We start from the raw sequence: 17,912 nt of genomic DNA, 5'->3' as shown, positions 1-17,912 counted from the left end.
CAAAATTTGGTAAAATTAATAACTTGGGTGAACATGCAATTTAAACAAATAAGGGAGCATTCCAGCTTCTAAGATGCCTCAAACAGAAGCTTCTTGCAGGCAAGAACTACAGTTAGGATCATGAGAGCCACGGTGTCTAATAACTATGATGTGCTACAATCTTGTTTTCTGATAAAAGTATGAATTTTATATTCTTGTATTTGGATGCATACAATATAAGTTTTATTCTAGACAACAACTGATCTTATTTTTAAAATGTAATTGTTAATAGCATACAATCAACTCATGATAATTACATTTCATTTTTATTGACATGTAAGATAATTATCCTACCTGTGACTTCTCAGAAATCTTGAGATTCACACTCAGATAGCTAAAATGTAGGGTGGTAAGTGATCTAAATTTGATTAATTGATTCAGTTCTACATGGCCAACCATTCCCGTTCTAGTTATCTATGTATATTCTGATGAGAATACATCCACATGCTAACCCCTGTTACTTACCTCAAGTGTAACCCAACCTAATTTACTGTATTCCAACTGAAGATCACAGCCCCATCTTCATACTATTTTCGAATCTAAACATAGCCTTCTCACTGAGGAAGGATGTTTAAGGGGTTTATCTCTGAGCTCTAAATACACTGCACAAAATGGGAGGGGACGTGGAAGGGAGACTATAATAGCTTAGAAATACCAGTCATGGTTATTTTTCCTCTCAGCATCATATGGGGGTTGTCTTACTCTAGTAGAATATTGTGTAACTCCACATCATCCATTCAGGTCGGGGGGATGGGGAAAGGAAAACAGCATAATTTGGGATTTCAAAAAGCAGATATGGGCCTGAGAGCTGGTAGATTCCAAATAGAAAACAGAATCAGGTTACTGCAAGAATGGATATGTTCACATGATTATGATGGTGATGAAGGAAGGTGAGCTGAAGAGGGAGCCAGGCAGCCTAGGCAACCACAATGGTGATTAGTGTCCAGTGGAGAAGAGAGTTCAGATTAGAAGTACAGACCTCCTAGGTTAAAATTAAGATTGGGGAGGAGAGTAGCAAAAGCAAAGGTGGTCCCAGGAGTTGGAGTGGCCGGGAAATGGGTAACTGGGAAGGAGATAGAGAGGTAGGAGATAAGAGGTGCTGGGCACACTGGTAGACTTGCGACTGAAGGCTGACTTTAAAACAGAAAAGGAAGAATCATCAGCATTTGAGAAACACCCCTAGGGTCTTTTCAAGTTTCTAAAGTCCTAACAAAAGTTTAGAAAGCACTATAATAAATCACCCTTCACAGCTAAATAAAATCACTGTGCTCCCCACTACCTTCGTCATTTTCTAGGCTAACACTCTTGAATGGAGCCCATCACAAAAAACATATCACCACTAGAAACAGTCTCTCACACACCAAAACCAACATTTGAGAACCAGATTGGTACCTAGGAAACCACCCCGAAAATTGGAAATTTCCCTACTTCTTCCTGTTCCACTGTTCTTAATTCCCTTGCAATCACATCATTTAAACAATATCCACAATGATCATTCAATTAGATATTTACATATTAGTTTAGTTTTCATAACTAGGCAAAATATCAAAATTCTCCTTAATATCACTTACTAACTTTTAAAATACACGATAAACTGTGAGAATACTAAACTACCTATGCAATGTTAAAAATAACATCAGATCCCTCTAAAGCTCATAACTATAACTTTGTTTGCACAGACATTTAAAATTGAATTTGCAATATTGAAATAACCCACACAGTCAACATAGCTACATTTGAAGCTTTTGTATAATATCTGATTTAGTGGCCAAAAACCATGATTGCTTGGTTTATGCTCTTTCTTACATAGGTATTTATTTAAAACATATTTAACAACCTCAAAACTTCTGAAAAGTGCCAGCTGATAAAACTCCCAGGGGAATTTTAATTATATATATGATGTATGAAGTATCAACTATGAATTTCCCAAAGTCCTAGAAGTTATGGAGGTGGATGGAGAACTAATCAAGCATAATGCTCTAAACTTATAACCCTCCCTTCTTTTCACTCTTTCTCCCCATACTCCTCTTCATCTACTCCTCCTCCCATCCTCTTCCTTTTTCTTACATTTACTGTTCAAAATAGGAATAATGACTCCTTCTTAATGTGCTTGCAAATCTTGTATTTTTGATGTGATGAGTATTGCCACATTAAAGTATAACACATAATACATTCTAAATAGGAAAATAAGCTCAAAGGAGATTTTGCAGAGACTGTAATGAATCTTGTTATTCTTAAAAGTTATCAAATGTCTAATGTTTGCCCTGACATTTTCAAGCAGAGTTCATCACAAATGGGTCCTTCCTTGTGCGTTTTCACGAAAAAGAACATATGCACTGTCCTTCCTCATTTCAATGATAAAAGCTGAATATTCCAAATGCCCATTATTCTTCACTCTGTATATCACCAGCATGAAGCATGGGTTTGTGTTTTGGACTTCCCTGTTTCTAAATCAACCAAAGAAAGATTCAGGACATGATTCCATAAAGGCAACCACTGAGAACAGTGAAGCCCATTATTTCTCCTCCCACTGCAGGCTGAGGTCACCATCCCTGTCATTAGCCATGTCATAACATAATTGTATTACTACTCCTTATGTGGGCAGATACTGAGCAATAACTGAACACATCACATCGTTGTAAAAATGAAAAAGTACCACTTCTTTGTCCTATCTTAGCATAAAACCAGTGAAAACAATCTTTGGAAATGACGCTGCACTAAGAAACTGAAAAGAACTGTTATTACTCTGTAGGTATATATTTAAACTGATGATCTGACATCTTTAACTAGAATAGAAAATAAGACTATATCACTACAGAACTCCAATTGTAAGCTCATTTAATCCAATTTATTTTGGTAGCATTCAGCTCAATTAAGGGATACAATGTTACTTCAAATAGTCTAATTAGATGAAACTCCACTATGGTACTCATCTTTCAATGTCTGAAATACAACCATGCTTTAGGTTGCAAGAGGTGAATACTGCTAACTCCAGCCTCCATGTGTCTGTCCAGTCTATGAGCTACACTGCTATTTCCAATACTGACCTACATACAGCAACATGCCACCCATTCTGGCTGTTTGTATAAGAGATGCCTCACACACTTGCCTGAACCAACATCATACGCATTGTTCCCACAATGGGCTGTGTGAAAATGGAGGCCACTTTGCATAGTGATATGTTCATAACGCATATTAGTCTTACAATAGAGCAATACTAGATTAAACCGTGTCCAAAAATGCCTCCTCCAGAGTTTATTAACTGAAAAATGGAAGTAGTGTTTTGGCAATCTATAGAGCAGCAGTGCCGGAAAGTGTCAGCAGAGGAAAACAATCACATTTTAGTTTAGAAAGCTTCAGGAAGAGAATATTCATTTTCTCCATTAGAGTCTCTTCTGACACTGAAAACAATGTCACTGGGAAACTGTAGCTACAGTTGTAGGATTCTAAAGCACAGATAGATACTGGTTCCGCTGGGATTTAGCACACCAACTTTAAATAGCAAAGTGTTGACAGGTTTAAAATAAAGATAATAAGTAATTTATGATCTTATCACTCTATTAAAAACAAATCACCTGACAAACTGACTGCTATTTGTAATAAACTACATATTCATTACGCCTCCGAAGGAAGCAAGATTTACTTTGCAGTATTGTTCTTTTGGGGATGTCTGATCCAACTTGTTTTAATAAATGTAGGCACAGATTTCTTACTTCGCCTTTTCCAAACTTCTGTCCTTCTTCCATTTCCCTGCAAATCCACTCATGTCATTGCAAAAACAAATGCTAGTTGACTGCATTATGCACAACTACAATTGTAGAGCTGGACAGAAATTTTGTACCAATGCTAATCACGGTGGAGTGAAAAAACTCAAGTGCCTGGGCTTTGTGGGGCCTAGAAAACTATCCAGTACATTTAATATAATCAGGGACCAGTGACAAATATATCTGATGGACTGCTACATAGAGATGGGCCAGAGATGTCCCTGGAGAAACATTTCCATGAAGTCTTCTTCTACTATTAGAAACATATCTTATGACTTTGCATTTTAAAAATCTATTATTCTCTGGATAAGTTAAATAGAAGACCCGCAACTAGTCTATAGAAAGGGTGCCTCATTTGCATTTAAAAAGAACAGTTTGCTTCTTATACACGGGGTGACTTAAAAGGAACTTCAATGAGCTAGTAAAGAAATTCTGAATACTTTCTAAATTAATTTATTCAATTCACAGCACAACTCACTAAAATTATATAAAGCACTTAATTGGAAAATGATTTAATATATTGAAGTAATTCCTGATTTTTCCAAAGCATTTAACTTTTAAATTAAATCTGACCCTACTTATCACAAGAACGAGGAGTGAAATGTGTATCCAAGTCATTAACTTCTTTTGGGGGCCTAAAATCACTGATAAACTTAATAAGATTTGTCCAGTTTCATTGCCAAAATAGTTCTGAGCTTTTGGTTCCGGTAACTACAGTGGAATATATCTTTACTCTCCAAGATAGGGCTGCAACTTTATTATTTTTTATTAGCAATACTGTTGGTGTCATAAGCAAAACAAAACGTAACACGATACTTGAGTGTACAGACAAAACAGATTTTAGACTAAAAGAACTATGTCACCAGCAAATAATGAAACTTCATCACACAAACTCCTCTGCGCTCGCCAAAGTTCCCCGTACCTTTCAACTTGTCCCTAGCTGAAGGGCTCCCTGTACAATGGAAGCCCTTCTGCCTTGCTCAAGACTGGATGTCCCTCTTTTCTAACTTGCCTAAACACCATCGGCACACAGCACAGTCCTTTGAGTGGGTCTCACACTGGACACAGCACCGAGGAGCTTCTCCACGGGGAAGTGTGTGTGTGAGAGCCTGACTGTGTGTCAACACTGTCCACGACTCGGAGCTGCGACTCGGTCGCGTGGTGGGGAGTCCAGGGGCTGAGAAGGCAGAGCACTAAGTATCTCTGCATCAGGTAAAAAAGCTGTTTGGTGACGACTCGCCACCAGGCAAATGTTGGCAGTCCCAACGATTTTTCCTGTGTAATACACCGAGGGTCGCCATGGATGTGCCTGCAGGGGCGGTGAGTATCAGGCGGATTTATCACCAAGCGGGAGCTGGGCATCTAAAAGGCCCGCCCCGCGTTTTAGAGACCTCAATTCTCTCTGCCAACGTACATCCAACGGGACTGCTTAGACACGAACAGCTAGCCCTAGGCGGGGGCAGTCGTGCCCTGCGACCACTTTGGGGGACCGGTCCCTGAGTGTCCTCCCTCTCGGGGATGAGAGAGTTCGAGAAGCCGGGAGAGTAACCCCCTCCCTCGTACCCCCTGACTGTCCTATAGGTGGACCCAGCCGAACTCCGCAGCAGCCCGGGCCAGCGCCCCACCTCCGGGTCACCGGCAGGATCCGCCTCTCCCCGGGCCCCCGCGGCCCTGGCACCCGAGGTCAGCGGGCCGTGGGTACAACTCAGCAGCGGACCCTGCTCCAGCCCCATGCCGAGTGCGGGAGCTTTGGACTTGAACGCGACGTGCTCGCTCGGCTCCAAACAAACTTGCAATTTCCGCGCGCACCCCTAAAACAGGAGCTGTTCTCCAAACCGTGACCCAGCTACCCCGCTGTGCTGTGGCCCGCGGACCTGTGTCCGAACCCGGGCTCGGCTGCTGGAACCGGTTTGGGAAAACAAAAGAGTCGTGGGGCAGTTTTCCCTATGGGGGGCAGGGGCGCCTCCCGGGTCCCTGCACCCCGACTCCCGGTTGATCCCTGGCAACTACTCCGGAGAAGGGAAGTGGTGCCACGAGCTCCCACTGCCCGGGAGAGGGAGGGAGAGAGAAGGGGCAACTGGGAAATAAACTGAATTCTCTTACTCTGCCTCCGTTCCTGGACCCCAGACACACCCCCAAAGTATTCCACGGTTTTCTCTTATTATTTTTTTAAACGCCCCCCGGCAAACCTAGGCAGGGATCCTTAGTCGCGAACAGCAGGAAGAAAAGAATCCGAGCAAATCGTGTCACTTTCCGCACAATCGCGGTGTTTGGCAAGCCCCCGGAGCTACTCCACAATATTTACTACCCAAGCGCACGCAGGCTGCAGCGGGCTGCGAGCCGAGCGCGCCCGGGACCGGCCTCCGCCAAGCCGGCCCCGCCGCGGCCCGGCCACCGCCGCCCCCCTCCCGGGATCAAGCAGCAAGAACACGGTGGAAACAAAAGCAGAGCGTTCACCTTGTTGCAATAGTAGGGGTCCAGGCAGGGAGAAGGTCCCAGACAGGGAGCGTCGGGCGCAGCGGCGGGCTGGGCTGGAGGTGGATAAAATCTTACGTCCATTTCACTCTCACATCAAGCAACTCCTTTTCTTTTTCCTTTTTTTTTAAAAAAGTGTTCAGCAAAACAAGCTTAGACGGAACAGAGTGAGGTGTCTGGGCTCAGGAGTAAAAGAAACACCTTCCTTCCCTCACATCCGTTTGTGGTTTGTTTAAGAAGAAGAGGAGAAAAAAAAAAAAAAAAAAAAGAGGGGGGAAAAGCGCTCAACTCTCCCCCAAGCCGCGGCGCGCACCCGTCGGCGCCGAGCGCGCAGCCTGCTCCACCGCCGCCTCTCGGTCCCGCCGCCGCCGCCGCCGCTGCAGCCGCCGCCGCCGGGCAGGTAACTTCATGCGCTCATTGTCCCCCCCGCCCGCCCCCCCATCTCCGCCTCCCGCGCCCCTCGCAGCCCGGCACACGCGCTCGGGCTGTAGGTACTGGGCGTTTTATTGGAGACTGAGTTGCTCTGCGTGTAGTTTATTTTCTCCACCTTGGAGGCCCGGGATGTGGGGGTTGGGGGAAATTCAGAGGGGACAGGGCGGGAGGGGGACGAGCGTCCCGGGCCGGGCGGGGTAGGGAGCGCTGCCGGACGCTGGCTGCTCACGGCCCAATGGCTGCTTTTCGGAGCCGAAGGCCGGGGACTGGAGAAAGGAGGAGCGGAGAAGGAGAAGGAGGAGAGCACGGCCCGGCTGGGACAGAAGCGGTGGGACCCTGAGAGGCCTCCGCTGTGCCCGTGCCGCGCTCCTCGGGGCCAGCGCGTCGCACACAAAGGGGCTGGCAAGCCAGAGCTACCGGCGGCCTCGGGGTACCGTGGGGAGCGCGCAGCGAGGGGGCGCTGTGGCGCACCCCGCCCCGCAGCCCCGGAGCCCCGCCCCCGGCCCGCCCCGGCCCCACCCCACTCCCACCGCCCCCTCCGCGGCCGTCCCCACCCCAATCTCCGCGACCCCCACACTGTCCCTCGGTATTCCCCACCCCTATCACTGTGCTTGGCCCGTAGTGGAGGTGACTTTCCTGCGCAGCGCCGCTTCTGAGGGCCGAGAACCCACAGGGAGTGCGACCCCTCTGCACGCTGTGAGTGAGCAATGTCCGAGGGACTCGAGCCGATCGAAGGTTGAGGAGCCGCTCGCCTGGGAGTGGACGGCCTGGAAGAGCCGCCCCTCTTTGGTTTCTCTCTCCCGCCTGCAGTCCGCACCCCTCCGAGATTCGTGCCCCACTGGACGGTTTGCGAAGGCTGAGGCTGCCTTGGGGACTCACAAAAGGCCACAGGGGTGATTCGATGTGTAAATAGGGAAACAATCATCAGCACACAATCCGGCTAAAGGGATAACATATGAGTTTGCTTGTTGCCCCTCATGGGATTCTTCTCTTTTTATAGAAGGACGCCCTTTAGTGCTCTTGGCGGTCCACGAAAAAGTTGGAGTCCGCCTCCCCATTTCTCCGGTCGGTGAGTGGCAGGAGGAAATCGCCAATCATGTTTTCCTGCTTTGCCTCCCCAACTCGGAAACTTGCAACTTGCAGTGTCCTGGAGGTTGGGGCAGTTTGGGGTCTCTTGGCTGCTGTCCAACAGATTTATCTCTAAGGGCAGTGTCCTGGATGGGAGGTCCAAGTAGGAATGGGCGACATTTACCTCCCTCTCCGGGAGCAGCCCTGCACACTAGGGCCCAAAATTCTGCAAGAGAGCTTGGAAGTTCTTCATCCGTTCCACTTGTTTTGCTACTCCACACACCCTTCTAGAACATGTCGATTGCCAACTGCTCTTCGTAACTTTTCCGTAAGTGTCTCTTCCCGTGTATTTCAGAGCACTAGGCAAATACAAGCAGAGAGACCCGGAAAAAAAAATTATGAAGACAGCATTAATGATAAAATTAACGTGGCTGAGTGGATTGTCAATGCAAGTGCCTTTACTAACTCTTTGTTAAGTTTTGCTTTGTACTCCTTACATCCTCTTTCTCTTAAGCCATTGTTTTAATTTCTTCTCGTTATCATTTTTAAAAGTAGCAAATACAGCTTTCTTCCTACCTTCACGATTGACATGGTGGAGGTTGGGTTGCAAAGAGAAAACAGTAAGAAAAAATAATTCTTCTATACATTCACAAGTCTTTCAAGGCACAAAATAAAAGTAAGAAATAGAAAATGTGTCCTTTCTCCTGATAAAGGTCTTTATAATGAAATTTAAATGAAGTTTTGTGTTTCATAACATCAGCTTTCCGAATACTATTGTAGATACTAAAATGTGCCTATATGTATTTCCTTCCACAATAATAATAGTAATAATAAACTTTTTAGATTCAAATTAAACATTTCTCAGCTTAAATTTCTATCCTCAATCCAACATTTATTATATCAAAACTTGATTTTTAAAAATAAAAGTTTCTTGGAATTCATCATTTATGTCTGTTTCATGGCCTTGTGAACATCAGGAAGATGAAATGAAATGGTTCAAGACTGGAATGCCATTATCTGCATCTTGACACCTGGGAGATAATGATGTCTCCTGCTTTGCTCTACAGACCTACCACTTTTCTCTACTTTAAAGGAAAATCCAAACGCAGGAGACCTGTGCATTCCTCTACATAATCAAGAGTCTGGTTTCTTCCATAGGAGTGTATGGAGTCAAAGTGGTATTCTGTACATGGCATGGTGTGATAGGTGGGAATATGAGCTACTGGGGGGAAAAGTTCCTTCTTCTAGCCACTTATGCAAAGAGAGGCCATCTCAGTGTAATCTGAAAAAATGCTCACTTTATAATGCTGTATCCAAGGCCCATCATAAACTAAATGGATGTATTTCTACTAAAAGTTGGGGAAAGTTGAATAGCTAAACCTCTGAATAAATCTTCTTAATTTAGAAAATAAAATAGTAGAGTGTCATTGTAATACTTTTCAGTTCCTGGACATTCGACTCCACGTCATGGATAAATAAAATAGTTATTTGTCCATTCATTCATTCATTTGTACATTAACAGACAGAGTGGTGAAAAACACTAATGCTATGTGTTATTTACAGGTTTAAAATACAAAAACAAATTATTTAAAATGATTCTTGCTCTAGATGTAGTCTTTTTTTTTTTTTTTTTGAGAAGGAGTCTTGCTCTGTTGCCCAGGCTGGAGTGCAGTGGCCAGATCTCAGCTCACTGCAAGCTCCGCCTCTCGGGTTCAGGCCATTCTCCTGCCTCAGCCTCCCGATTAGCTGGGACTACAGGCTCCCGCCGCCTCACCCGGCTAGTTTTTTGTATTTTTTAGTAGAGACGGGGTTTCACCGTTTTAGCCAGGATGGTCTCGATTTCCTGACCTCGTGATCCGCCCGTCTCGGCCTCCCAAAGTGCTGGGATTACAGGCTTGAGCCACCGCGCCCGGCTAGATGTAGTCTTTCAGAGCAGTATTTTCCAACCTCGTCTGGTCAGTGAAGTCATCTTAGCAGTTTCGAAAAATACTCATGCCAGAGCCCCACCCACATAGATTTGGATTCAGTTCTTTTGGGTAGGGCCTGAGCATAGGAATTTTTAAAAGCTCTCCAGTGGCTTAATTTTCAGAAAAGATTGAGAATCACTGGCCTAAAAGGAAAGATAAGGCAGTCTAGAAGGAAAGAGTCTAAGGACAAAGGAAATGTTAAAAGCATGAAATTATAGTAGATAGGCTGGGTTGTCATTTTGTCTTGGTCCCCATAAGAGAACATTGAGGATCACCACTCCCAGAACCCCATCACCTACACTGCATTTTAGAGATGGAGTTGGCAATTTGCCCATTTACTCTTAGTAAACTTGCATGACTTGTAAAGGTCCAGGTTATAGTTTATTCATCTGACCTAGGAACTTTTTGTACTCTATTTACCAGAAAATGAGTGCCTGTAAACAAAACGTCTCTTTACTAGTGCTGATGTAATACTATCAGTACCTACTTGTGAAATGTCTACTATGTCATGGACCTGGTCCTAATTTCTTTGCATTGAATTTCACTGTCTTATTTAATTTTCCAGATTACTTTGGAAAGCCTCATCAGTAATTACAGACCACACGGAGCATTTGATTTTGTTGCCTCAACATTGCCCATCTTCATTTTAATTATAGTTTCACTAATTGCTATGTTTTCAAATTTATACTTGTTTTCAGTGACCACATTTTATGTCTACTGATTCTTTGTATTATGTAGGTTAAGTTCTAAATCTTGTAGTAACGTCTCCAAATCACATATAGAGTGCGTTACTTTGGGGAAAATAGCTTTTAGACAGTTAATCTTATCTGTGATTTACAAGAGTCTTATAAAAATTATTCAACAAACCATAGTACTTCCTGGCAGGTATTCTTTGCTAGATTTTGGAGTTAGTTTTTCTTCAGGGGTTGAAGCCCTCTTTAGATGCACATGAGAATGAAATATTATATAGAGGGGTTGATTTTGAAATGCCAGATATTAAAACTAAAATCAAAGCCTGCCAAATTGTATAACTAAATTAATATTTAGCCCTTCACTGGCCTTTCTGACTTAACGGGCTAGTTTTCCAGTGACAGCTGATGAGATATTTCTAGGGAAAAGGAAGCCTCATTCTTTTAAAATACGATTCATTTTATACCTCATATGGCCCACCTAGGATTTTAAGGCCTCATTAGACATGTGTATACCCAATGAGGTTACAGGGTGAAGTAGCTATTTGTTTCCTTAGAATCTAGCCAATCTTGAGTGCTACACATTTTAGATTCAAAAGGATATCATTAATGGTTTTGATGGGAAATGTTTACATGTTCTCAATTTACCAGTTAGTATTTACTGTTGTCCAGGGTTACTTAACATTTTTCTAAAGTAATTTAAATATAAAATGGAATGATATGCAATAAGTAATATCTTTCAATGGAAGAACGCAGAGTACTGAAGTTTATTTCCTGGGGACACTAGTGAGAAATGACTAGATTGTAACTCTTTCAACCAGAAAATAAAGGATTTCAGAATGATGAGGAAAGTTTGAAGGAAATGATACAGGTCCACAGATAGCTCACATGGTACTAAATGACTCATAAAATGCAGTATTTTTTACATAATTTGGGAAGTGTGCCATGCTTGTACATCTCACCATTGAGTGTGGTACAGTACTTTGATCTTCAACAATATACAACATTTGTGACATAATAGCTATAATAGGACTATTCAGCTATTTTACACGGCAATAATCCAGTCCTCTCTCATCAGGATAAACTGTGAGGACAAATCCTTTCAAAATCAGAATTAGTTCCTTGTAGAAAAGTGAGGCTACAATTATCCCTTAAATAGGAGCAGCTGCAACATGGTATCGGCCTGGAGCGTGGCAGTGAAGTGTTTTTCCAATGCAATTAAATGGATTTTTTAATGCAAACTAATATTCTATAAAAAGTCAATTGGTAGGGGAGTAGGTGTGGAATTGCTGAGATGAAAGAAACAATCATTTTGCTTACCTGAGTTAATATTCCTGCCTTTAGTAAATGATATTTTGGTGAGAATGGATAATCAAGGCTCATATTTTCCTGTGAAGTGGGGCCCAAAAGAGAACCAGAATAATACAAAGGAAGGATAATTCTGGTTTATTTCTACACCCTATGTCTTATTTTGAAATGGATTCACAGCCATATTTTGATATTGTTTTTCAAAAAGGTATAATGAGTGAACAGTAACATTTCAATTTAAACAGCAAAGGTAATACTGGGGTGGAAAAATATAAAGAGAGCTCACAGGACCTATATTAGTCAGTGCCCACATCCAGAATGAGACAAAGAGGAATGGGAACTTAAATTTCTTACCGCAGAGATGATTAAAGGATCAGAAAATAAGACCTTTAAGAAAGATTAAAGGACCTGTCTAGGGAGAACAATACTGAGAGGCAATGTAAGTCTTCAAATCATATATATCCAGAGCTGTTTCACAAGCAACAGGGAAAGAAAACCTCCACTGAAGATACACCATGAGGAATTGGATTGTAATACTAGAACATGGAGAACTCAGCCCACACGAAAAGAATTTTTCCTAGCGTAAGCTTAAATGTATTGCCAAAGGAGAGGTGTCGGCTGTCAGTAGGACTGATTTAAAAATCTCTGCAACCAAAGTTTGTGAAGTCACCTGCGCATTCACTGACACCCTTCTTGAGTATGCTTTCCTTACATAAGATCGAGTAGGCTGAGAGTTTGAACTTAGCCCCGATTATCTAAAAGACATGTACTCATAAATTTTCGATAACGTATAGAGAAGTTTAGCCAGATGTGAGCTAAATAATATCTTACGGTTCTTTGAAGTCAACAAATGCTTCTCTTTATATTATGACTTGTTGATGAAAATTTTCAAGGACTTTTGTTACACACAAAAATAACACATCTGATTTTGCAGGCAAAATGTAAGATATGACAAAACTAAAAAGCAAAATAACTAATACATTTTTAGAGTGTTACATTTGTAAAAGGATAGTCTCACATGATAGGGATGGTGTTTTGGATGACCTCAGAGCCAAAGATAAAAAAAAAGGAGTCCTCCTGCCTTACTGTCATATATTTTAATGCATATCGTTCACTAAGTCAAAATTCACACATTTTTAAGACAACAAGAAATACGCAAGACTCCCAATCAGACTGATGGCTGTTGCTGAATTCTGGATTCTCCCATGAAATCTTCCAGGGTTGAGCAGGTAAATGTGACTCTGCACCCTCCCCTTACCCGATCTCCCCCAGGAATAGGTACTATTTCCTTCCACTAAAAATCCACTTATGCTTGACGTTTATATAATGTGATTAGCTATCTACTCATGTATTGTTTTAATGTTTCCATTTTATACCTAATGGCTTTTGAATATGTCTGTCTCTATTAATATGTTTGATACTGATTATAGGCTCCTAGAAGGAAGGGGCAGAATCTCTTTGAACCCGACTTTGAATCTCTTCAATAGGATATATGACCCCCATGTATCATCAGTTCCTTAAATATTACTCTTTCCAAGAAGACAAATGCTTCTGAATTGTGTTTCTCCCAAATTCAATTCACTTGTTGAAGCTCCAACTCTGACGTGATGGTATCTGGAGATGGGCCTTTGAAAATTAGGTATAGATGAGGTTCATGAGGATGAGGCCACCAGGGTGGAATTAGAGCCCTTATAAGAAAAGACACCAGAAAGATTGCCCTCTCTCTCCCTGACATGTGAAAACACAGAAGGTGGCCGTCTACAAGCCAGGAAGAGGGCCCACCCCAGAAACACGTGATGCTGACAACTTGATCTTGGATTTTCAGGCTCCAGGACTGTGGGAAAATAAATTCCTGTGACTTCCAGCCTCCAGGACAGTGAGATAAATAAATTTTCCCAGTCTATGGTATTTTGTTATAACAGCCCAAGCTAAGACAACAACTTAGCAATTTTTTTCTTAGTCTCAACCAGAGTTAATTTAGGATGCTACTGATGCAGATTCAAGGTGTAATAGTATATAATCACTTCCATTGCATTAAGACAGCTTAGGAAGAGTTACAATAGTCTTATATTCCCTATGTTGTCTCATCTGTATTGTTATAGTTCAATATCACCTTTAGTTAAAGAAACCATTATTAAGAGTCCTCTGTATGTAAGGTGCTGTGAGTAACAATATATGTTAGTTGCTGTTGATCCTCCTTTTCTTCCCCTTCCCTTTTCCGCTCTTGGCTGCTTTACTCATTTATGTTTTCTGTGTCGCCTTTATACACCTTTGTAATGCCTAGATTAGAAATTAGTCAGAGAATGAACAGAGAAAATAACACTTAAGCCAAGAGAAGAGTATGAACCAAGTCGGAGAGGCTTCAAAAACAAAGAAAAGTTTGGAACAACCAGATCAATTGAGTATTTGCTATAATTTTTAAGGTGTTGAGGTGGAAGTAGGAAAAGGACAGATGGAGGAGAGCCGTGAGAGGAGACAGAGGAGGTTCTGATCATTCAGTGTTGTCCTTCTAACTGAAGAGCTGGAACTCTCTGTTAGGGAGTCTTGAAGAGCTTTAATATAGAACCTAACTTTGATATATTTGTATTATAATATTTTATGAACAATGGGATTTTTCACACACTATTTTCATTACAGTAAGGTTTCCATAAGCAATTACAGGAACTACTGACTACGGAAAGAGAGAGCAGATACTACTTTTCCCAAAATTCTATAAATCTGCTTTAGTAGCTATTGAATGTAAATATACCTAGAAAAATATTAAATTGAGTATTGTTACCCTCTGTAATCTATCTCTTTAGCTTCATATTTTTCCAGCCTCAAAATCCCCTTCCTCTCAACCCCAACCTCAGTATCTTAAAATATAGCAAACTACTTTAACAGGACCACAGACCCTAAATTGCAACTCTAAATTCAAAAAGTTCTGAAAACTTAAAGTTGTGTCATGACACATTGGTAGCAAAACCCAGAGGCATCATCTAATCTGAACTGACAAAAGCCTCTTTAGAATTTGTTGATCCTACTCAATGTATGTTCATATGTTTTATTGCAGAAATATTACTGTTCCATTATGTGATACTACCTCAAATCTCACATTAAATGTGGTTTATATAATATTCTGTAAAACTTTTCAAAAGTTAAAAAGATGTTTATTTCAAAACACATTTGTCCGTTGGGTGTCAAGTAAGAGATTATGGACCTGTACTTGTAGTAAGCTAAACTCACTGTGACTTATTTTGAAACAGAGGAATAATTCACCTACAATAAAACCATTGATGTTAAATGTACAAATTTGATAAGTTTTAAGAAATGTATGCATTTGTGGACCACTGCTACAATCACAATGCAAAAAAACTGCATCTTTTCACAAAGTTTTCCTGAATCCCTTTGCAGTCAATCCTCCCCCAGTCTTCAATCCCCAGAAACCACTGACCTGATTTTTGTCCCTCTAGTTTTGTCTTTTCCAAAATGTTCTATAAATCTAACCATTCAATATATGAACTTTTATGTCTGGTTTTTTTCCTTAGAATAATGTGTTTGAAATTCATCTATGTTGTCATATCCATCAGTAGTTGCTCCTTTTTGTTACTATTGGACTATCGGTATAACACATTGTTGTTTATTCATTCACTGGTTGAGGAGCATGTAGGCTCTTTCCTGTTTTAATTATTATGAATAAAGCAGCTATAAAAATCCAAGTATAAACACTTATATGGACATATGTTTCCATTTCTTTTAAGTAAATATCTAGGAATGTGACTGCTAGATTGTATGGTAAATGCATGTTAATTTACAAGAAACTGCCAAGTTGATTTCCGAAGTGACTGTGCCATCTTTCATTCCTACTAAGAATGTATGAGAGTTTTGGTTGCTCCAAATCCTTGGCACTGCCAGTTTTGTCAAGTTCAGGCATCCTAGTGGATGTATAATGACGAGTCATTTAATATTAGGAAAAGTCTTTTAAAAACGTTTACCTTTTAAAAATCGGGTTGTTTGTCCACTTATTACTGAGTTATGTAAGTTCTTAATATATTCTGGATGTAAGTTCTTTTTCAGAGTCTAGGGGGAAAAGCTACTAGGGCTAATAAATTAGTTAAGAGAGACTATAGAATGTAAGGTCACTATACAAAAATAATTACATTCTATATACTGTGACAAACAATTAGATATTGAAAAATACATCATTTATAGTAGCATCAACAATATGAAACAGGAATAAATTCCACAAAATATATGCAAGACTTGTGCACTAAAAATTACAAAACAATGCTGAAAGAAACTGAAGAAGACCAAGATAAACAGAGACATGCTGTGTTCATTGTATGGGGGCCTCAATATAATTAAGATGTCATTTTGCCCACAAAGATCTACTGAGTCAAAGAAGTCTCAATAAAGATCGTAGGCTTTCTTGTTGAAAAAGAAAAGTTTATTTTAAAAAGTTTTTATGAAAATGCAAAGGACCAAAACACTTTGGAAAAGAATAAAGTTGGAAGAATTATACCATTTGGTTTTAAGACTTACTCTAAAGCTACAATAAAGAAAACCACATGCTATTGATGTAAGGATTTATAGACCAATCAAACAGAAGTCCGGAAATAAACCCAAATATACATGGTCAATTGATTTTCAATAAAGATACTTAGGTAATTCAATGGGAAAATGATAGTTTTTCAACATATTCTGCTAGAACTATTGGATATCCATTTGCAAGGTAAACCCTTCCTTCATACCACATACAAAAATTAGCAGAGCACGGATCTGCATTTATGCAAAAATCATAAAACTCACAGAAGAAAATACAGGACCTGGGTTAGACAAAGCTTCTTTAGGACACAAAATGCAATTTATTAAATTGGATTGTAGAAAAATTAAGAACTTGCTTTTCAGAAGACACTGTTAATGAAATGAAAATTCATTCTACAGACTGGGAGAAAACATCTGACAAATGTCTTATAATGCTCATGTTTGCAATATTTCTCTGCCTGGTTTCTGTTATTTCTGTTATTTCCTTTACCTGGTGTGCCCTTTTCCCTGGTCTTGGCTTGAAGAGCTCTTATTTCTCTTGGAGAACGGATAAACTTGGATATTAGATCCTCATTTTGTTCAGGAAGGCTTCCCAGACCCTCCAGCTCTTCATGTTCTAGGCTACTCTTAGCATCTATCAGACTGTACCTTTCTGATCAATTTGCGGGTGCGTTTTCTATAATAAACAGTTAGTTCATTGAGGGAAAAGACATGTTGTTTATGCTTTCCTGGGTTCTTGGACTGAAGAACACTCACCCTTTCCATATCCCTAACCCCTACCCTGTCCTTTCTCAACTAAAACAATTTTTAATACTGCCTCCCCTTCCGGATAAAGCTCTATATACTTCCATCTTATTGCTGCTAAACTTCTTGAATTCATTCCCTATCTATTCTTCTTCACCAGACCCATTTTTTATTCAACCCACAGCAGTTTGCAGTTTGGTTTTCTGCTCCTGAACTGCTTTCTATTGAAACTGTTCTAAGATTTCCATTGAATTTCTAACTGTCAGTTTCACTGAGCACTCTTTATTCCTCACCTTACTTGACTTTCTTGGAGCTTTATAAATTGGTTCCCTATTACATTGTGAAGCCTTTGAGCTAAGGGGTCCTGCTTTATTTGTCTTGGTGGATAAACAGCTGGAGCGCATCCATACGAAGAGAACAAACAGGTAGAGAAAGCAGCATGACCAAAAAAAAAAAAAAACAAAAAACAAAAAACAGAGAAATAACAGAACTCCGGGGAGCAGGGAGTCATAGGATACCTTCCAGGAGGGAATGGCAGAAATTCATCTGTTCCCTCACTCAGTTAGCCATTCTTTCAACAAACACTACTTGAGTATTCACTTTATGCCAGACACAGTGTTAGACTCCAAGTCCACAGACCCTTTTCTGTACCCTCTCCTGTTTGACCATTTGCTTCCATAACTCCAACTCCAACTCATTTTCCAATCCCTCCCAACTTTATGTCACTTTCCTATTTTCTGATTCCCAGGTACATATTTCCAACTGTCTACCGGGTATATCTGGCTGTATCTCTGGAGACACTCAAACTCAGCATAGACACATGCAATTTTTTTCTATAAATTCATGAGTTTTTTTCTATAAATTTATGAGGTACAAGTGCAATTGTGTTACGTGCATAGATT

The 17,912-nt window shown here is 40.9% G+C and overlaps 1 protein-coding gene across 1 annotated transcript in view; it reads right to left on the bottom strand.

Moving 5' to 3' along the window:
• LOC105482241 (thymocyte selection associated high mobility group box) overlaps positions 1-6,579 on the bottom strand; it is a 312,721-nt gene extending 306,142 nt beyond the window's left edge. The window contains exon 1 of the mRNA XM_011742265.3: positions 6,261-6,579. Coding sequence (XP_011740567.1) covers positions 6,261-6,362 — 102 coding nt within the window. The 5' untranslated portion in view covers positions 6,363-6,579. The remainder of the gene's footprint in view (positions 1-6,260) is intronic.
• Positions 6,580-17,912: the final 11,333 nt, after the last annotated feature.

This window comes from Macaca nemestrina, chromosome 8 (assembly GCF_043159975.1).
Source record: "Macaca nemestrina isolate mMacNem1 chromosome 8, mMacNem.hap1, whole genome shotgun sequence".
NCBI classification, from domain to species: Eukaryota; Metazoa; Chordata; class Mammalia; order Primates; family Cercopithecidae; genus Macaca; species Macaca nemestrina.
Note: the sequence above shows the minus strand (reverse complement) of the source record. Positions and strands in the feature narration are given on the sequence as shown.